Below are 21,301 nucleotides of genomic sequence, written 5' to 3' on the forward strand. Positions count from 1 at the left end.
CAGGGAAATTCACTGTTTTATTCAGTAGAAACACTACAGAAACCTACGTAAGACAAAATAAGTATTGTAAGCAACCGGGCTAGAGTGAGTGTAGAATCTGAAGGACAGAATTTTCATGTCTGCCCCAGGAGTCATGTCACTTTCACATTAGCTGATGCCACGAAAATACAGATTGCCCATATTTAGAAAAGCTCACAGCAGGCAGGAATACTTCCAGACTCCGGCCACAGTATCAGGAGAGGTCAGTCACCACTATGTGCTTTTGCACAGCACTTGGTGGACAGAGACTCTAAAACTATTCTAATGAGTTTATCCTGGGTTAGCCTCAGCATATAAAACAATAGTAATATCATAAGTCAGTTCTGCCTGTTGTCATGCAGATGTACGCGGGCAGTGGTCCTCAACCAATGTCCTCTGTCCTCTCCCCACAGGCATTTGGCAAAGTCAAATTGTGTTTTTGACTGTTACAAAGTGGGAGGAAGGGTGATATTGGCATCTAATGGGTGGAGGCGTCCTACAATGCACAGCACAGGTCCCCACAGCAAAGAATCTGCCAGCCCCAAATGTCAAGTGGTCAGGTTGAGAAGCTCTGGACCCGAGGGAGCTATATAATAGCATTTGTGGTTTGAAGGATAGTTTCAGTAACAACCTTTTTTGAGGTCCCTTTTCTCCCAGATAACAATTTTCATGGCTTCTGGCACAGAGGTCATCAGTAGGCCTAGAAGGTGAACCGGACAGAGCTGACATTGTTTTTTTTTCTTTTCATCTAAAACAATAAATCATCCTACAGCTCAAGTTGAGGTCCCTCGCATTGTCACTGGTATCCTTGGCCCTTAGATGCCCTGGTTTCTGGATGAGTTTATGTTTCTTCCCCATTCCGCATGTGCAACCGTGCCCTCCTAGTGGGAAATGCAAAAAACACTTGGGGACTGAGGCGTTTTCGTAACGTCATTTATTTAGTCTAGATGAGATATTTTGCTCTTTAAGAACAGGAAGGTTGAGTATTCCCAGAAGTTGGAAATCGAAGCAGAGAAACTATTTGTGCACTGGGGAAGTTATTCACGTTGAGTTTACTTATAAGGATAAGGCAAGGGAGCGGGTGGTGGAAACCCCCGATCGGGCGGATTTTCTACTTGCGGCCTTGGACTGCACTCTCCTGAAGGAGACCTGGTGCCCGCCGTGGGAAGGGCACCTCACAGGGCGGCGAGGGCGATTTCCCGACGGGACATTCTCGCAGCCCGCTCCCTCAGTAGGGTAAAGAAGTCTCCTTTTCCAAATGCTAATCACTTCTGAAAACTGCCGGATCCCGTTGGGAGGGAGAGGGGTAAGGCCGGCGCAAGGGTCCCGGGACGTGGGAAGATGCCAGGCGGGCGGGAAACAGCAGGAAGAGGCGGGATTCTGCCCTTTGTCTCGCGGTCCCTTGCCTGAAGCGGAGCGGCAAGCAGCCCCCGCGCTAGGCTCCCCCAGCCCTCCAGAGCGGGTCCGGGAATGGGCGGGGCGCAGCGGGGCCGGGCGGGGGCGGGGCGCGCAGGCCCCGCCCACCTCGGAGTCTTTAAGAGGTGGGGGCTCAGAGTTCGCCGCCGTTCGCGGACTCGCGGAGCGCTCCCTGGGATCTGGCCTTTCTCCTGGCGTTGCGTGGTCCTGCCTCCGACTCGAGTAAGTGCAGTGGGGGTGCCTCCGTCTATCCCCGCGGGGGCGGAGGGAGGTTCCCACAGCCTCCCGGGCTCCTCAGGACGTCCTGGCGGCGTTACCCGATCTCCAATATCTCCAGCCCGATCCCCCCTTGCCCTCCCCTCCGCCATTCGCCTCATTCCAGCTCCCGGGTCCCCACACCCCCCTTTCACGCACCTGCCCCGCTCCTCGCAGTCGTCCCGGCCCTGTCCTGGGATCCCCGGACCTTAGGGCAGATAAATAATAGTGCGTGACCTCCCTACCAGTTGCTTCACCCCGTTTTCTCTGGGAGAAAGGCGGGGCCGAGAGTTTCGCGTTGCTGCAATTCCGTCTTTTAGTAGCACTGAGCCCCCTCCTCCAGCAACCGGTTCTTTTTCTAAGCAGGGGAGGGGTTGGGTTCCGAGTCCCCGGGTCTCCACTGCCTGGAGGTGCTGCGCTGAGGGCGACCTTGCCCGGGGCTGGATGGAAGTCCTGGGAGTGAGGTTGGGGGGCGAGGGAGGGGGTCCACAGCCCGTCGAGCCCTGAATTCTTCCCTTGCTGCGGTGCAGGCTTCTGGCATCCCCATTGTTCAGGGGTCTCTGCCCACTAAGCACTTAACCTTAAAATGTTGAAAAAACAGCAGTGAAACATCAGTTCGAGCTTTTTCCGGAACTTTCTACGATTCAGGTATAAACGGGAAAGCAAGAATGCTTGGTTGTGAAATTCTGCAACAGGTCCTGAAATCACATCCTGAGTTCCAAAGCTCCACGTAGGCAGTCCCGGGGGTGGGGGTGGGGGTAGGGGTGGTGGGAAGGGGGAAGGGGGAAGGGGTTTTCTAAGCCACGAGACGCTCACCTTCCCCTCCTCCCACTCTCCCGGGCCGGGACGTTTGTTGAAGGATATTTGTTTAAATCGTTACCCAAAATGTTGTCCCTGTTTTATTTGCCATCTGCAGACTAAGCACATTTTCATCCTTAATATGCCTTCAATATGGATAATCTTTTAATTTGGCGTAGTAATTTTTTAACTCAGGGAGTAAAAATGATGTCCTTGGTTCTTTTCTAATTAACCTGTTTTAAAGCTCCTCTCATGAAATGCCAAGAATTCAAATAGGACAACCACAAATTTGGCTCTGATTTGACTCAGATTTTTCAGGAAGGAGATGGGTAATGGGTTAAATGAATCACATAATTTCAAAACTGCGTACCACACTGTAAGTGATTTTATGAAGTTCAGCCTGGTCTGCCCCCGCTATCCTTGGTCATTGCTATCTCGGGTTGATTGCAGCTCATACTTGATGAGTATTTCTCAGTGTTCTTTCTACTCTGGTTTCTAGTTTTCTCTGCCCTTTTAGAGTGGAAATTACAGGAGACATCTCATGAATCTTTGAGATTACAGTACTTGCCTGTGTGCCTTAGACACAGTTGGACCAGAACCAGTATTGGTTAATTGAATGAAGAAAGGAAGGAGTAAGATTGCAATTATGGAGGGCAAATATTTAATTGAACTCAGGCAATAGATAATAGTAGCAAATTTGATTTAAGGTTTCGATTATAAATTTTTAACAGCAGCTCCAGGTGTATTCAAATATTGATTGATAGAAATACTGATATGCTAAATACTGTGATGAAAGCAATACTCACTAAAGTCTGATGAAATTGCCAAATAACTTGGATTTTGGAGAAATTGTTTTTTATACCAAACAGCAAGAATGTTGGCATAGGAGAGATGGGGCGGGAATAAGTGAGTCTTAAAAGAAGCCTAGGTCCGGCCTCAGCATGGCCACTAGATGCCATGGAGATGTGGACATCTAATTGTTCTTCTCTGCTGCAAGTGAGGTAGATCCGGAGAGCTGGAGAGAGCAAGCCTCCTGTGGGGAGGAGTCATGGCCCAGCGAAAAGGGCGGGACTGAAGCCAGTCATGCCCCAGGTCACATGCCAGGTGCAACATCCATTGGTTCAATGACCTTGGGCATCTTTACTGTCTGGCCTCAGTTACCTCATCTAATAAAATGGATGTAGTAGCACATACAACAGGATTGTCACAAGGCATGTTGATTGTGATCTTTCTACAAAGCCCAGCTCAGTCAGAGAGAGGTTCCTTGTAATTGGACACTCTTGTGAATTTTATTGAATATATAGGAAAATGGCTATCAGTGAAAGCATCTTCCAGGAGAGCACTGATGCAGACTTACCAGTATCTACTAGGCTTTGCCCCGAGGACAGGTTTCTTCCCTTTGCTGATCTTCATCGGTTTCCTCAAGGTACTGTATTGTTTCCTGGGTTGGTATTTGCATGGCATCCTTGGGGTTTTATTGGGTGGGGATCTCTAGACTCCCGTGGGGCCTTGATTACCCACAGTGGTGATACTTCACTGTTCTTGTGTGGTGGACCCTCCTGGCTGTCTGGTGAAGCGTTTGAACCCCTTTTCAAAATGTCCGTAAATGCATAAAATCAAGTACATGGTACCAAGTTCATCAGTCCCTGGTATTTCAAGGTATCTGTGGTCCCCTGACTTGGACTTTTCTCAAACTGGATTGTGGATGATCCTGGCACAAGTTCTGATTGTTAAAATTTTTAAGTTTTGGGGGTGCCTGGGTGGCTTTGTTGATTAAGCGTCTGGCTCTTGATTTCGGCTCCAGTCATGATCTGAGGGTCATGAGATCAAGCCCTGAGTCGGGCTCCATGCTGGGTGTGGAGCCTGCTCACCATTCTCTCTCCCTCTCCCACTCTCTGCCCCTCCCCCGTGCTCTCTCTCACTCTCAAAAATAAAAAATAAACTTAGGTTTTTGTGTAAGTTAGGGGAAGTACATTGTGAATCATTTGCAAAGGATATCAGGTTCCCTGCTTTTTTGGCTTATTATCTCATTGTGCCCACAATACTACTACTAGTCCTTCACTAATGAAAAGAGTTCAGATACCAGGTAATACATTAGGGCCAAATAGCTTCCCCATTCACTATGGGAAAGGTTTCATGGTGGCCTCATAGTACTTCTAAACGAGAAAAGTGAAGAGAGAATTGAATCTTTATGTAGTACAGGAAATGCCCAATTTGAAAAGAACCTGTGCCAGAGCCTAGAAGTCACTACTATACTTGTGTTGCTAACAGTGGTTTAGTTTAGCAGAACATCAGTGAAACAAACTCTATAGTTCATTTGTATTTATTGGTGTTCACTTTTAAATTGAAATGGTAATTTTATTTTGGTTTCAGAGTTGAGTCACTTGATCTCTACACCTCAGCTTCTCCACCCATAAAATGGGTATAATGATAATGTCTACCGTAAGTGTTACGAGGATTAAATGAGTTAATATAAGTAAACTATGTATGTAACACATGTAGCACACACAGTAAGCTTTGGAGGATTGAATGAGGTGTTTGTGAAGTACTGGGCAAAGAGACTGTATTACATATGTATTTGTGATTACTGTTACCTTCCATGTGGCATGCACTATTCCAGATCTTTCCATATATTGTTTAATCTCAGAACTAGTTTATGATATAAATAAGCATTATCTCCATTTTTTAAAATGATAGAGCCAGCAGCTCAAATAACCAACCTAAGATCACTTGGCAAATAAGCAGTAGTTTCGGCATATAAATCTCAGTCTGGCTCCGTGGAAAAATCCCAAACGTTAAATCATGTGACTAATTAAGTATCTTGTAGATCGCACAGATTGCGGAATGCTATGGCAGACGCTGGGGGTCCGGGTGACCAAATCTATAGCCTCGTTGCATTCTAATTACAATATGTGACTTGGCGGGTAGTGCTCAAATCTATGTCAAGGATTTGACATGCTGTTCTCCATGGTGAAGAGATAAATGGGAGAAGGATATAGAATTAGTAATTAATGGGGAGGCTGAGGTGAACACAGGAGAGCAGGGGGGATTCCTCCGTAGTAGTGAGGATTGACTTAGGGCAGCAGAGAGGAGTGATAGAGAGCTTTCTGGTTGAAGGTAGCAGTGTGGGTGTGAGAGGCACCCACCCACTGGTAGCTGGATAGATGAAGACTGGTCAGAGGGGAAGGCCTTCTGCTGCACAAGATTTTGGTAACACAAGGACTGGTAATTCTCAGGTGATCTGAATGCACTCAACCCTTGAATCAGATATGGGGGGCTGGGGAAGAGATTGTGGTTCTGCAGTCGAACAGGAGTGGGCTGAGCCAGCCGCTCAGTGTGCGGTCAGTGGCCTCAGCAAGTCGCCTAACGACTGAACTTCCGGTAGCCATATTCGGGCCCAGCAGTGCTGCTGAAGGAAGAGGAAGCCGGCCCTCGGGGAGTGCAGGCTCTTTGCCAGGTACTTCACAAACGTTATCTCGTGAAATCCTCCAACCATCCGATGAGCGTTCTCATCCGTTTCCAAGGGATGAGGATGTCGAAGTTAAAGAACTTGGCCAAGATCACAGAGCCGGTGACGGACTTACAGTCTTATATCTCTTATATCTCCACACTCTCTCTCTATTAAAGGTGGCACATGCACTGCATTTTCCTCAGCAGACGTTATTAACCAGTCATCCTTCATGCGGAATCTTTAACATAGTTGCAGGAACCCACTATCAGTAAATCTACGAAATGAAACTGCTTTTGCCATCCCTGTACAAGTAGACCTGGCACACTCCCCGAATCCCTTTCTCCCTGCGTCTGTGTCATGGTTTCTGTTGTATTGCCATTTGTTGACATTGTGTAGCGCCAAAGCAGGACCCCCCCAACCCCCCAGTGAGGAACAGGCACCCTTCCTTAGGACCGACTATTTTATCCTCAGTTCCTGACCCAGGATATGGCTTATGGAGTGCTGAGTTAAGGCATTTAGACAAAATCTCCATACAGCAAAGCACTGCACAGTGGTTATTAGCTGCCCTTACTCTAGAAGAATTCCTTGAGACGCAGGAAGGAAGTTTAGATACAGCTGGATGAGGGTGGGCGGGAAGTCAGTTGCCCTGACGGGGAGGGTTAGGGGTATAGGGAAGGAATGGCGGTATGAGGTGGGCAGGAGAGGAGGATTGATAACCCAGTCTCTGTCTTGAGTATGTTGAGTACATCATTCTACACAGACTGCCTCCTGTAAGCACGTTTTCAGCCCATTCTCTTAATAACTCTGACAAAGGCACATTATCTTCATTTTACATATCAGGGAAATGAGACTGTGTTGACTCCAAACGCCATGCTTTTAATGGACTCTTAGGCTGAGCTGTCTTGAAGTCTTGGCTTTGGCAGAAGGAGCGAGCCAAACGGAACATGTAGCTGATCACTAACATGTGTGGTACTCACTTAGATAAGGGAAGTAGACTAACCAGAGAGTTTGGTAAGCAGAAGGAAAAACTTTTAGAATGGGCACAGAGAAGAGCTTACTTCCCAGCTAGCTACTTTCAAACTCTGACTCTGTTAAAAACTCATTGTCATTTGGGACAGTGCTACTAATTTACATAGTCTTTAACTCTCCATGTGTCTCAAGATAAAACCGGTTTATAATAAATTCTCCCTTTCTGGAAATGGGATTCTAGCCAGATTCTAGTGTCATAACGAAACCCTGTATGTAGTAATAAAATGTCAAAGCTTCTGGAAGTATTTAGAATCTGTGTTTATAGACGGATTCATTCCAAACCTTTGGTATCCGAGTGAGTGACTGAAACTGTGAGTGGTGACATGTAGAGTCTAGATTCATGGATTCAAGACATTCAGAATCTAAAAGAAGATGGTAAATGCAGAACAGGTAGTGCGAGAATGGTCCAGTGTGGCCACTTTGCAGCTCTTGCTGGCGATCTGGAGAATGAGGTAACTTTACCACGAGGTGACTCAGATTTAGACGACCGTGATTTTCTCCCAGGGGTAAGTCTTATGAAATTCTGGGTGGTGTCTTTGCCTGGGGAGAAGCAGCAAAGAGAAATTGCACACAGGTGTTCAGATGTAAACCAAGCTTTTTAATCTAGTGGATAAGCCCCCGTCTTAGAACTCTTTCAGACATTGAAAAACAAAGAGCAGGCTGAGAAACAGAATAAGCCTATTTGGGCTCTTTGGAGAGAAATGTGTAAAGCGGGATTTCTTTTCTCCTCTCACCATTCTGTAAATCAGTGCATAGGACCAGGGAGAGGCGTGCAGCCCAGACTGCTGAGCGCAAACCCAGTTTGCTGTGATTAATGTCAGCTGTTGTGGAGCAGTGCGGCCAAGGGCTTGTAGGAAACATGAAGCTTTAGAATTTTATTCTGTGCATAGCAATGCCAAGAGTGACAGAAATGGAAGATCATCACACTTCCTTCTGCCAAATTCAGGGAACAGCCACAAGGGTTCACCCCAAAAGTGTAAATTTGAACTTCATTTCTTAGTCACCATAAATGGAACTATCATTGTCCTTGCAGTGAGTATTAACTAACGTCCCTGAAGAAGGTTTATGAGTGACTAACCAGCTAAGTTTTTCTTTCCCCTGTTTTTTGCTCTGGGGGCCCAGACAGTGTGCTTCCAGCAGGACGGACAGGTAGGAGATGCCCCTCCGTTTTTAAGCAAGCAGCTAACTGGACAGCTGCCAAAACACTTGCTTACCTCCTTTTATCTTCACAGTATCTCCACTGGGTAGAGACGGCTGCCTTTCCCTATTTTACAAATGAGAAAACTAAGCCCAAGGTTGCACAACTATCTTAAGTAACATCTTAAATAACACACCTACCCAAGCCAACCTCCCTCCCTCCTCCTTCTTTCCATTATAAACTATGTCAGACGTACAAAGTAGAGAATAACACAAGGAACACCCAACTCCCCAGTAGCCAACATAAAAAAATAAAGCATTACTCCAGCTGAGGCTTTGTGAGGATGCTATTACACTGTGTGCTCGGACCACAGGTTCTTCAGAAACCCTTAGGAAAGCCTTGAAACTGGATGGAACTTTTGAAAAGTTAATGACTTGGAAATTTTACTGAGAATCAAAAAAATGTGACAAAAGGAAGTAGGCCAGTGCTACCTTTGTCTTGATAAGCATAAAATGGAATTGGGAATTTTACAGACAGGTTAAACAAGGAAGAATTCTCTATAACAACAGAAATTATTTTGATATGTGCCAAGTACTCTGGCAGATGGTGTGGGGAAAACAGAAATGTGGTCCCCACCCTAGAGGGGAAAATGCTTTTTAATACAGTAAGCTGAATGCTGTAGTACTTTGGTGGGAATTTCCTGAAAAGATGGCACATTTGGCTGGTGTGGCCTGTGTAGTCGAAATCAGACTTTACTTACAATAAGTGAATTGAAGTAACCGTGACTTACATAAAGAAAGGAATGATCTTCCCTTTTTAAAAGTCCAAGCTGCTCTTTAATAGGGAATAACATAAAGTGATGAGTTAGTTTTTGAAAAATGTTATTTTTAAATGGTATTCAAAGATAACCCACAATGGCATTAGTCCTGATAGAAATCTGGTTCGTTATTGGTGATAGCTCCAAAGTAAGTAGATGGGAAAATATAAGCTACTAGGTTGATATTAAATAGTATACTTTCTAACATGGTGAGAAATGCCTTGACAATAACAAAGTGCTTTAGAAGCCAGCTGGGCTCCTGATGCTTGAGATCCAATTTTAAGTAGTAATTGTAAGGTCATTACCTACAAGCCCGGATTTGGTTTTAGGTTTCCTCCAGAATCATAAGGGTACTTCCAGCAGATGTTTGTGGCATCAAGGAGCATTCCAGAACTCTGGTAACTTTGGAGCCGGGGGGCAAAGTCAATATCGCTGATTGCACTTTAGACTCAAGCCAGCACTTGAGCTTTGGAGCCAAAGCTTTGTGTCTGAGGTTTTACAGTCAGGCTCAGATTTCACTGGATTTGAACAATGGAGCACCTGTCTCCAGGGAAGGGAATAAGAGATTTATGCAACTACTAAAGGAAAGCTTGCAGACTTATTCCGTTGTTGCTAGCTCTTGATCCTTTATGGATGCCTTCACGGTAGCCTGTTACCTGCGTGGACCCTCACAATTACCTTGGTCCTGTCTGAATGAGGAAATAGGCTTTTTGCAAGTTGAGACCAACTTGAGTTAGTGATAACTAGTCATAGCAGTCAAGTCTGTGTGTGTGTCTTTCAAGGAACAGGAGCTCCATCCCAGAATGACTTGAAAAGGCAATGTCTGGGCTCGTGTAACGGTCTAGGACAAGACAAGACACAGCTGAAAAGTGTGTAAGCCTAGTCTCCCCGTCTCCCTTCTGTGCCAGCTTCATTCTTATGTGGCTACAGAGCTGCCCGCCGCTCCGCGCTGCATCCACTGAACTGCCTTAGGGTCACATGCTCACTCCCACACCAGACACTGTGATGGGGTGGGGGGTGGATGCAGTGACCTCATTGCTATGACCGAGTCACATGCCCAGCCCCGAAGTTGAGGGAGAGTCAATACCATCTAAACAAGTACTTCTCAAACTGTCTGGTAAAGGACCGTTTTTGTTTGTTTAATTTCCAAGTGCAGAGTCTCTGCTCTGCTATGTTATTCAACAAGATGAGTCCACTGATCATGCTCTTGATTGTTGTGGCATAAAACTGTATACACTTTCTGAATTCTCACCTGCATTTCATCTTGAATTGGTACCAGGTGTGGTGGACCATCATAAGGAGACCGTATTTTAATAAGTACTTCCTAACCCACATGGACCAAAAAGATAGTTACTTCCTTGGAGAAAATCTGGGGGAAAGTGTTATGAGAGGGTCAAGAGAATGCTGTGGCCCCAGAAAGGGGCCCAACATTGATTGATTCTGTAAAACTTGCTTTTAGAAAGGCCTCCTCTCAGTGTTGAGGAAGTCATTGGGTTCTGGATCGCTTAATGCAGTAAGATGGGCAGGAGGATGGGAATTGACCACCTTCCTTTTTATTTTAAGGATTGAAGATTCTCCCATCTATTTGCCTTTCCCCTTATTTAGCTCGCCAAGTCCGAGTTAGTAAGGAGTCTCCACTTTCTCAACCAGCTCTTTCTTAGAGAGGTGCGCGCCTCATCTAAGGAGACTCAGCCACCAAGGGCTACACATACCACGCACCGAAGAGAAGTGTGAGAATGAGGCTGGAGAAGAAAGAAATTCTCACTGTTTTTAGACCCCCCTCAGGGCGGGGCAGGGCACCATCCTTGAAGGACAACTTTCTGCACTGCTCAGGCACCCGAGTATGCTGGCCATTCAGAAGTAGGCTTTGAAACCGCGGCCAGGTAGATCAGTTTATTGAGAAGAGAGGTTAGAACATCATATAGGATGTTCACATCACAGCAGGATTTAAACTTGGGAGCTCTTACCCCAGTGTCGGGCCACACTGCAGACGTGCGCAAACGACAGTTCAGTTCACCAGGAAGGGAACTTGGTAGCATATTCTGGATGGACTGGCAGGCCTGTCGAAGAGAGGAAAAACAACTACTGGCCGGCCTAGAGGACCTGGGGGTTAGTGAGCATAGCAACCTAAATCGTAGCCATCCGAATGGCTGTTTGTTGTGGTTACAGCAGGGGCTCCAGGCACACAGTTGTGCCGGTCACAGACACAACGATTTCTGCTGTCATCTTGCATAACTTGAGCAAAGATAAGACTCGTTCTCCCAGGGCTGTATAACACTGTTCGTCCCTTGGAAGTGTCGGCGCTCGTGTGGGGTTCTGTGGTGAGATTTGGTGGTGTGACAGCAAGGTGAGCACCTGAGAACGATCCCTACCTGAGCGCGTGTTCTTCAGCTGAGGTTTCGGAACCCATCCTTGAGACGCGGGCGCGGGGGCGGCGGTGTTTGCCTTTCCACTCCCACACTTCTTTCTCAACTCCCACGCTTCTGATGGCGTAGTTTTGTTTTGTGCCTGGCCACCTGCACTGTTCTACTGAATGCAGGTCCTTTGTCCTGTAGGGAGAAAACAACTTGTGCGCGACAAGCCAGAGTTTGCTAAGGAAAGAGCTGCAATTTGGAAGATGAGATGAGGCGAGCTTGGAGGAAGGCAGGGCTTTCAAGATGTGGTTAGAGCAGTTATTAAAGAAACAAAATCCTCAGCTGGCCCCGGGGTTTAAACAGCCCTCCCGGGAGCCTGGCAGGCATCTCATCTGGTGTGGGGACATTCTAATGAGTCCTTTTTCCTGCAGAATGCCCGTGTGGGGAGGAGGCAACAAGTGCGGGGCGTGTGGGAGGACCGTGTACCACGCAGAAGAAGTGCAGTGCGATGGGAGAAGCTTCCACCGCTGCTGCTTTCTGTGCAGTAAGTATCTCCCAGGCTCGACCTTGGACAATGAATGGGTGGTAAAAAGCTTCGATTTACCTATTTAAGGAAAAATATTGTGGTTTTGTTAAAAAGGTTTTTTTTTTTAATGTTTACTTATTTTGAGAGAGAGCACAAGTGGGGCCACCGGGTGGTGCAGAGAGAGAGATGGAGAGAGAGAATCCCAAGCAGGCTCCATGCTGTCAGGACAGAGCCCAATGTGGGGTGCGATTCGGTGCAGCGTGAGATCATGACCTGAGCTGAAATCAAGAGTTGGATGCTCAACTGACGGGGCCACCCAGGCGTCCCACAGAGACTATTTCAGAAGCTTAGGTGGTTTTTGCCTGCCTGTCCTGGACATTGTGAACGTTCAGCCTAGCAGCAAGGAGGCAGGGGCGGGTGCATGGCTGTGTTAGGTCCCCACGGCTTTTAGCCTCCACTGGGCCTTTACTGTACTGTACTTGTTCTCACGTCCGTCCCCCTGCTTCATGAAGAGTTCAGTGCCATTTATAGCCTAGCACTTGGCACAGTTTCTGGGGCACTGTAAGGGCTGGGCTCTCATTTCTGAATGAACAGATTGCTCCTCATCCACCCCAGCTTTCTCTTCCTGGAGGGAAGAAACCTACTTGAAACCTATTTGCTTGTTTCTTGGCACACTATTAGCTGAAATCCAATGTCTAGAGGCTAAATTTCCATTTCTCTGGACATGAAAATTCAGTTCTTTCTGGGTTATTAATAGCCTCATCGAGGGAAAGGAGCTTAGGATATGAAAATGCCATTAAGGCAAGTTGGGAATTTATCACTGTTTATAGATGGAAGATTATCAGTGTCTGATACAGACAGGAAGGAGGACATAAAACACACAGAACGCTGTGTGCCCGAGAGACCATTCATAGCGGACAGTAAGAGGAACAGAACGGGACACCGGGCCCCTCCCCCTGCAGCCCCTGGGTGATAACTGCGTCTTCGGTTTCCGGCAGGAGAGAAGCCACTTTGGAAAGCTCTTCATTAATCATCATCTTCTGATTCGAAGGACAGATTTTCTTTGATGAAGGATTTGTTTCATGAGCAACCCTCCTGTACATGCAAATACTTGCTGTATCTATAGTACTGTATAGTGAAAATTATTGCTAGAAACTGCACACATTAAAAATGTTTGGTTACATGAAGAAATAACCTCCAGATAAACCTCTCTCAAATTTTAGTTGTCCTTTTCTCTCTAGGCACCAGCATTCAACATGTTGGGACCTTTTTATGGCGTAAGTGCATTGCGGGCAATGAGAAACAGACAGCAGAAAGTCGCAGTTACAAAGAGTAAAAATATAACATATGTTTACTGTGTACACCCCCATAATAGCTACCATTTCTCAGAACTGGTTTAACCATTTCTTCTCTGAGAAGTTACATTTTTTTAAGGAATCTGTTTTTTAGCAGGTTTGAAACCAAGAGTACATGAACAAAGGCAAAGCAGACACTTTAGAAATTGTTCTTGGTTTCAGCTAGCTTAAGCCAGGATAGTCTCTCTGCCATGACAAACTCACTGTTTACTAAATGTCAACTTCTTTACTGGCAGTTTTACTGCTACTTCCTAGTATTCGTCTCTGCTGACTAAGGATATAATTTTTAAGGATATAATTCAGAGCAGCTTGCAAACTGAGGAGAATTTTACTGTAGAGAATAGAGAACAAGGACAGAGGGAAGGATGGCCATACGGTACAGTTTTCATAAAATTGCTTTGGTTAATAGCTCTGTGGCCTTTGAAACAGTTTTTGTATTTTGATTTTTTTCTATCGAGGGTGTTTACTCTCCTGTAATGTGTGGTTTTAGTTAACTGTGTCTTTCAGCAAACACATTTCAGTTCTTGAGTCTCAGCAGCAAGGTTCCAGAGCAGATGCCATTCTGTTCCACCAGAGAGTTAGTCTAATAGAGCTTCCTGATTAACTTTTACACCAGCCCTTCCTTCTCTTTCTCTCACTTTCTTCTTCCTTCCCTTTCTTCTTTCATTCTCCTCTCCTACCCTACCCTTTTAAGTAGGAGGGGAGGAAAATCCTCCTTTCTACTAACCTCAGATTTCTAGCTGCCCAGTAAGTTCCCTCAGTTGTGTGGTTTTTTTTTTTTTTTCTTTCAAGCTTAATTGAAGTTTTAGAAAGTGAAATAATGTCTGGGTAAAACATGATGACATTTGGCAGTTTTATGAAGTGGGATCTGTGGAAATGTCTTGTGGCGAGAAAACCATCAAGAAAGAATGCATTCTCCTTTGGGACAGAAGAGAAACACAAATGCAGACTTGAAACCACTTTACGATTTTCAGACCTACTCATCACTGCTGGGGAAGCCAGTGACGAGATGAAAGAATAATACGTTTTCCCTTCTGGACTCGTGAGGAAAACGAATCCTGGAGTTACAGCCGTTTTTATGCCAGGGGTGCTCCTGCGGGGAGGAGGGCTGCAGAGCCACCCCCACGGGGCCCTCGGCCACCCTTCTGTTCTCAGGCTGTGCTCTGGCCAACACTAGGGCGAAGAGGTGGAAGACTGTGCCAAGGGTTGGGAGCGAAGTGTTAGTTTTGTTCCTTTTGTTCACGTAATTCTCGCCACCTCTGAAACCTCTCCCTCTGCCGGAGAGGCCAAGCCTATTGAAAAATGGAGGCTGCAGGATGTTAAAATCCTGCTATATTTCTGAAACAACTACCTTCTCTACGGAGAAAGACTAGTCGTCCTCTGCCGTAGCCGACCCAGTCCAGATGCTGTCCCGTGGGTTTTGGGAAACCGCAGGAGAAACAGGAACGTGAGAGAGCCTGTGCCTTTGCCATTTGTAGACCGTGTGGCATGGCCACCACTGTTCTTAGGAAAGTGGCTTCTCTGGCATGTTTCTAAAGGTCTAACTTATTCCCCCAGTGGTTTGCAGGAAAAATTTAGATAGCACCACAGTGGCAATTCACGATGAAGAGATCTACTGCAAATCCTGCTATGGAAAGAAGTATGGGCCCAAAGGCTACGGTTACGGCCAGGGCGCCGGCACCCTCAACATGGACCGGGGGGAGAGGCTGGGCATCAAGCCAGAGAGGTGAGTTAGCACCACGTTTGTTACTTACTTTCGGAAAGGAATTACAACAACGTTGCTTGGTGAATAGGAGCCTGGGACGGATTTTAGCTTAAAATAAGTAAACAAAAGGACTCCGGGTTTTCTTATGTAAACTAGTGACTATTCTTTAAGGTTGAAATGGACAGTTCTGGATCTAATAGAATTCTTATTGATTATTCCATTGATTTCTAGTTTTGATTTTGTGGCATGCTCCAGTGTATCAAGGACTGATGTTCTCAAAAGCACGTGGTTTACATTTACTTCCATTTCACAGTGTTTTGGAGACCAGATGTCATGAAATCAAGTGATACAGCAATGTAGTGTCTGAATCATGAGACACACATCTCATCATGTGCAATTAAGCAATGAAAAATCCTCAGTCACTACATGTATGACTATTTCACCAAGAAATTACTTTTCTTGAACTTATAAACTCTTAAAATTGAAATTATTTTTTGTTTTTGATTTGCTGAGAGATTAGCATTAAAATTTAAAGGTTCCGGTGCCAAAATAGCAAGGTGCTAAGTCTTCATTTAGTTTTTTACGTTCAGGCTACATAATTTCTTCATTTGCAGTTTCCTCTTAATTCCTATTTTTGACCCTTAATTCTCTCATTTGAACTTCACATTGTTCACATCTGCTTTGTAATGAAGAGGCCAAAATTGGTGTTACACTCCTATAAGATGGTCTTTTCTTCGACAAGACCATTAATCATGCCCTGTGAGCTGGACGCCATGCAATATTAACATGTCACCTTACATAATCCTCACAACAACCCTACTGGGTGGGGTTTCCTATCTTACTCTACAAATTTAGACATTGAAATATCAAGCGATTTGCCTAACATCGCATTGCTAGCTAATTGTATAGCCTGGAACTTAACCTAGTGTAACTCGAAAGCTTACAGTCTTAAACACAGTGCATTATGGTATGCCTGAAATACTTGAGTGCCTATTGTCTGCTGAACATTTATATTCTTCTTATATAATCCAAACAGTAACTCTGAGTTTAGATACATTGTCCATACTTTATAGAGGGGACACTAAGGCTCAGGTCACACAGGTAGGTGACACAGCCAGGATTTGACTGCATGCTCATTTGGTTCCCAAACTTGTGCTCTTTCTACTGTACTGAGGCCCACCTGTCTGTTCTTTGGGTTTTTTCCCACAGTTTCTGAGCTATGGTGCCTTGCACACCAGCCATATGAGGGCTGGCTCGTCCATTGTTGTGTGCCCTCACTTGTAGGAGCCCAGCTTACCTCGGTCTTTGTTGAAGTCCATTGTTCTTGTTCTGCTCTCCTTTTCCAGCTTGTTAAAACCCTTTCTTGTTTTCTAAGATTTTATTTCACATCTTTCAAAACACACGTATCCATATACCTCCCCCCCCCCGCCCACGAAACCAACTTTATCGATAACCCCAAGAGTTAAGTCCGTGGTTGTGGCTACAGCTTTAAAGCCACAAAGACCCGAGCGAACCCACTTCTTTACTTCCTGCTGCTGCTCCACCTTCTCTAGTAATTGTTAAGCCCTCTGTGCTGGCCTGTCGATCTGGACCCTGCCTCTTCCCCTTCTTAGCCTGGCGGCATTCTAGGGCCAGATGTAGAGACTTCCTTTTCCAGAACCCTCTCTTTAATGACTGGCCTCTGGGAGGACGTGTAGTCTGGAGCACCCTTGTGGGATGTGGTCTAATGACAGAATACACGGGGACCACATATCTCCACGAGAGTCTCCTGGGGAGACAGCACTGTGTAGGCAGAATGTTTCATTGAGGCACAACTGTTCTTTTTCAGTTCAGACCACCAGTTTACTAATTCTGTAGCTTTTCAAATTATTTACTATCTGAGCCCCTTTTCTTCATCTCTAATGAGGTAAACATTTATCCACGTCCTATGTGTCATTAGCAGGGAGGTGTTTTCCTTGGAAAACTACTAACTCCAAATCTTGGATATCACTGTGAATAGCTTTTAAAGATCACTCTCAAAAGAAATTACAAACAGTAGACTGTACAGATTTTTATAACAAAACAAAACAAAACGCATACATTAGGGACAATTGGAAACACCCATGCTATGAATCAGTACCATGAATTGGCATTTGTTGTTTAGAATAAAATTTCCAGTGGTCATAGCAAACATGAGTCCAAAATGCTGTATGCTAAGCGCCTTATGTGGAGATGCAGAAAACAGATGACCAAACTGCGGATACCCTGGAGATGAAGACACTAGGGACGGGTTTGAATCCACTGTTTAATGAAAAGGCAGTATTTCTAAATTAACATTTTATTCTAAATAAATATGGAACTTAAACTAGAGTCAGGAAAGAAAACTGTTTCCAGTAGGAAAAATGGGACACTTGTACCATTTGCTGAGCTAACTGCTTGACTGACTTACAGGGCTTGAGAGGGGCCTTTGAATCTTCTCAGAGCCCAGAATGGTGTTCTGCACTGCAGGTATATCTATATACTGAAGGGGATAAAATTAAAGTGAGGAAAACAGAGTTTACCCAGTGACCTGTAAATAAGTGACAAAAATAACAGTATCCAGAGAAAAAGTAAACATCGTATGATAATAGGCAAACTTTCTAAAATATTTTTCCAGGAAGCTAAGTAGGCCACTGACCTATCTGTGGAAACTTTTAACTGCTGAGGTTAACAGTGATTCTTCAGACTCTAGTAGAGTAAAAAATTCCCTGTGATTCCAGTGGTAATATGAACAATATGAATTTGCGGTAAAGATTATGTCCAGTGTCTGTTTTTATAAAGCATAGCTTAATTGTTTCATGGAGACGCAAGCACTGGAGATTCAAGGAACTCTGTTTAGACTCAGAGAGACAGGTTTTTAAGTTTGGGGCCTTGTCTGTTTGTGGCAGTAATGAGCCCATAAATAGGTTCAGGTACCAGCTGGCCAGCGCCTGAGATTCAGGTCTTCTTTCCCCTGGAAGTGGGTCAGTGAAAGCTTCTGGCCGTGAACCAGGACAGCACTTAAGTCCCGGCGTTCGGTTGTGTCTGTCTCGTGGGCTTATTAATTAGAAGGGGCCCTTCGCTAAGTACTGCCTAATGTTTCCCCCACTTTCTTCAAGTGTTCAGCCTCACAGGCCTACAACAAATCCAAACACTTCTAAATTTGCTCAGAAATACGGAGGTGCCGAGAAGTGTTCCCGGTGTGGGGATTCCGTGTATGCTGCGGAGAAGATAATCGGAGCTGGAAAGGTAAGGTGCTGTCTTGAGTTAGCGGCAGCGAATGACTCCTGTCTGCCTCCTTCCTCCTGTCTCCCTCACATCCCCTGCTATCTTAGATCAATACATAAATGCCCTGGATTCAGATTTTGCTTAGGTTTCTATTTGAATTTTTAACTTTTTGAAATGATGCCCTGACTTGACAAATCCCATCTGTGTGTGAAAGAAGCGTGTTTTGCTAAGGGGCGCTCCGGAAGGCTGTTAACTTAACAAATCTGCACTCGCACGTTACCCCCCGTGTAGAGGGAGCCAGAGGCGGGGCCCCTGATGCTAATCGGAGGTGCGCCTCCGAGCGAGTTACAGAACCGCCTCACCCTCACCTCTTCAAGCTGCACCTCACCCTCACCTCTTCAAGCTGCAGTGCTCTCAGCCGCGGAGGAGGCGGTGTTCACAGCTCCCAGCCTGAGTCTTCTGTGAATGAAGTTTGAGCTCAGCCCTGTTGCCGGTGGCCACATGTGTCGGCACGGGGAGGTCCGATTCCAGGCTCTTTGTTAGCAGTTGAAGCACAGCAGTCAGGAGTCGAGTTGGGTTGACCTTTGCGAGCCACGTGCCCAAGTGTCTACACCGTACTACAAGAAACCGTTCTCTCGGACTTACCCAGTTGTCTCTTCCAGCCCTGGCACAAAAACTGTTTCCGGTGTGCTAAGTGTGGGAAGAGCCTTGAATCAACAACTCTGACTGAGAAAGAAGGCGAAATCTATTGTAAAGGTAAAATTAATTTCCATTATTGCTGTCCATCTGAAGATCCCACGCTGGTTACTGGTTAAGGAAATGTCACCAGCATAAAAGAAAAAGAAGTCCTGTAACAGTGGGGAAAGGAATTGGGAAGGAAAAGAAGGGATTGCTACTGGCTATTTGAAAACAAAGGATCTAGAGGTGCTCACAGAAAACAGATAATTTGAGATGATACAATAAAGTTCCCAGTCATTTAAAATCCCCCAACAAATAAGATAAAAACCTCACTGTGAAGAGTCTTCCTTCAACTTTATGTTTCCAGCAAAGCATATGAATATATCACATGGAACTTGCCTGGCCCAGTTTTCATGCTTGTAAACCAAGTGGGACTGTGACCCGAGTACTGCGCAGTGTTTGGACTCGCCTTTGCAGCTCTCAGATACTTGCTACATGGCTCGTTTTGTATCTTAAATAAGTGGAACTCTTTCCGGGCATGGCAAACCACTTTTTTTAATAACTTACAACGGTTTGTCATTTTGTGGGTCTTAATGTTAGCAGAGCTTAATGGACCTTCTGCTAATTTTGTCTTTCCTTTTTTAGGATGCTACGCAAAGAATTTCGGGCCCAAGGGATTTGGCTATGGCCAAGGAGCAGGAGCTCTTGTTCATGCTCAGTAAAGGCCTGACCCCAGAGCTGAGGTCACACACGGAGAGTTTCTACATGGCCCAGGCACAGATAATCTAACACTAAACTACTGTGAAATCCCGCCAGCACTTACCTACCGTCCGTGGCCCTGTACATGAATAGGCTGGCTGACTAGTGCGGAGAGAGCACTGTATCCCTTTGCTTTTTATTCCTTGGCATTTTCAAGAAGTGTTTCTTTTACATTTTAAATAAAACTTCAGCCAGATTTGGGTGCTCAGTGTCTTTCCATTCACATTTTGGAGGAGCTGCTAGGATTTGTTAGCAGAAAAATCACTTGGGTCCCTACCTGCACTTGAGTGGTTAGAGTCCACCCCATTACGCAGCTGACTTACTAGGCTGTTTGAAAAGATGTCTTTTAACCTGACAAGTGTGCCTCTAGAGTGAGGGTTGCTAGGCAACAGATACCAGCTCTTCAGAGATGGTGGGCAGCATCTCCCGCCCACGCCACTCTAGCTGGCGGTTCTTCTTCTTCGACAACCTGCCTTAGAATCACCTGCGCGTATTAAAAGCAGATTCCCAGGTCCTACAAAAGCAGACTCTCTAGAGGTGGATACATAGAAGCCATTCTAATAAGCTCCTCAGAAAAGCACAAGGACCCAGGGTGGTGGGCACAGTTAAAGAAAACACTGCAATATTCTTTTGATTCATCTCAACATAAAGATCTTTACAAACAGCTACCTAGAGACAACTACAGAACCTGAAGCTTGGTATAACATTTTTTAGACTCCACTCTGATCTGATACTTGGTAACTTACTAAATCCTGGAAAGTGAAGTGACTTCCTCAGACATTTCAATCCTGCAAAAGTTAACAAAGAACGCTGCACCATCCTGACACGTTCAGCTGGCTCACATAGTAAAGGAGGTGCCAGACTATACACAGAATATTTTCATATTTCCCCAGAAACTTGTATCAAAGACTCAATCTGACCTTTAATTTTCAGGGGTAAGGTGTGAAACTGGTCTGTAAATGCACTGAACTGAACCAGCATGATCAATGAACACATTTTAATCTTATCCAAAGCCTATTTTAACATACTATATTGTTTACTTTGGAAAGCCATAGGGATTGTGCTATGTATGGCATCAAAAACATAAGCAGAAACATAGTGGGAAAAAACCAATTGAGGATGTACTAGGTGAAAGAATTCATGCTTATTTACTTACGTCTTAGCCTTGAGCATCTCACATGGTCTTAGAAGGCAAGTTCCACCTGGGAGTGAAGGCCTTTTTGTTCAGCTGGCTGAGGAAGCTAATCAGCCCTGAATGAAGATAGGCTGAACTGAAGAACAGTTACAGAGTAACTTCTAATTCTGTATATGGTATTTTACAACTTGCCCACAGATTCCTTTGACATTCCCATCAAAACACAAAGACTTATTCCCCTTCCTCTAAATAAAGGCCAACCTAGTGACTCATTTTTAACTAGCACAATATAATGGACAAGGCCAGGTTAGAAAAGGCAGTAGTTGTTGCCTGCCTCTTTCCCTTCGGATGCTTAATCTTGGAACTCCGTTGCCATGTTTTGTGGAAGTACAAACCACATGAAGAGGCTACACGTAGGTATTACAGCCACAGCCTCTGCTGAGATCTCGACCATCAGCCAATATCAACTGGCGTTGAGTGAGCAAGCCTTTTATTCCAGTCCCAAGTTTTTGAACATCCCAGCTCACACCAAGTGGAACAAGATGAGCTATTCCTGTTGAGTCCTGAGCAAACTAGAGATTTGTGAACAAAAACACCATTTTAAGCCACTAAATTTTTGAGTGGTTGGTTAGGTAGCTAAAG

The 21,301-nt window shown here is 45.2% G+C and overlaps 1 protein-coding gene and 1 long non-coding RNA gene across 2 annotated transcripts; one reads left to right on the forward strand and one right to left on the reverse strand.

Moving 5' to 3' along the window:
* Window positions 1-1,548: 1,548 nt before the first annotated feature.
* Window positions 1,549-19,720, forward strand: CSRP2 (cysteine and glycine rich protein 2). The gene is made up of 6 exons (XM_029955294.1): window positions 1,549-1,656; window positions 11,708-11,820; window positions 14,715-14,883; window positions 17,979-18,108; window positions 18,750-18,843; window positions 19,411-19,720. The coding sequence occupies exons 2-6, from the start codon at window positions 11,709-11,711 to the stop codon at window positions 19,485-19,487; spliced, it is 582 nt and encodes a 193-aa protein (XP_029811154.1). The 5' UTR covers window positions 1,549-1,656; window position 11,708; the 3' UTR covers window positions 19,488-19,720.
* On the reverse strand, window positions 7,211-11,771 carry LOC115304947. The gene is made up of 3 exons (XR_003914685.1): window positions 11,295-11,771; window positions 10,890-10,982; window positions 7,211-7,507 (listed from the first exon to the last, which is right to left on the reverse strand). It is a non-coding gene; the product is annotated as an uncharacterized LOC115304947 (long non-coding RNA).
* Window positions 19,721-21,301: the final 1,581 nt, after the last annotated feature.

The sequence above is a fragment of the Suricata suricatta genome, chromosome 10 (assembly GCF_006229205.1).
Source record: "Suricata suricatta isolate VVHF042 chromosome 10, meerkat_22Aug2017_6uvM2_HiC, whole genome shotgun sequence".
NCBI classification, from domain to species: Eukaryota; Metazoa; Chordata; class Mammalia; order Carnivora; family Herpestidae; genus Suricata; species Suricata suricatta.

Bases quoted from the DNA above. Each gene is read 5' to 3' on its own strand.
- CSRP2 (XM_029955294.1), top strand. From the start codon at position 11,709: ATGCCCGTGTGGGGAGGAGGCAACAAGTGCGGGGCGTGTGGGAGGACC. The intron at 14,884-17,978 runs GTGAGTTAGCAC...ACTTTCTTCAAG, and splicing joins CTGGGCATCAAGCCAGAGAG to TGTTCAGCCTCACAGGCCTA. The intron at 18,109-18,749 runs GTAAGGTGCTGT...TGTCTCTTCCAG, and splicing joins AGATAATCGGAGCTGGAAAG to CCCTGGCACAAAAACTGTTT.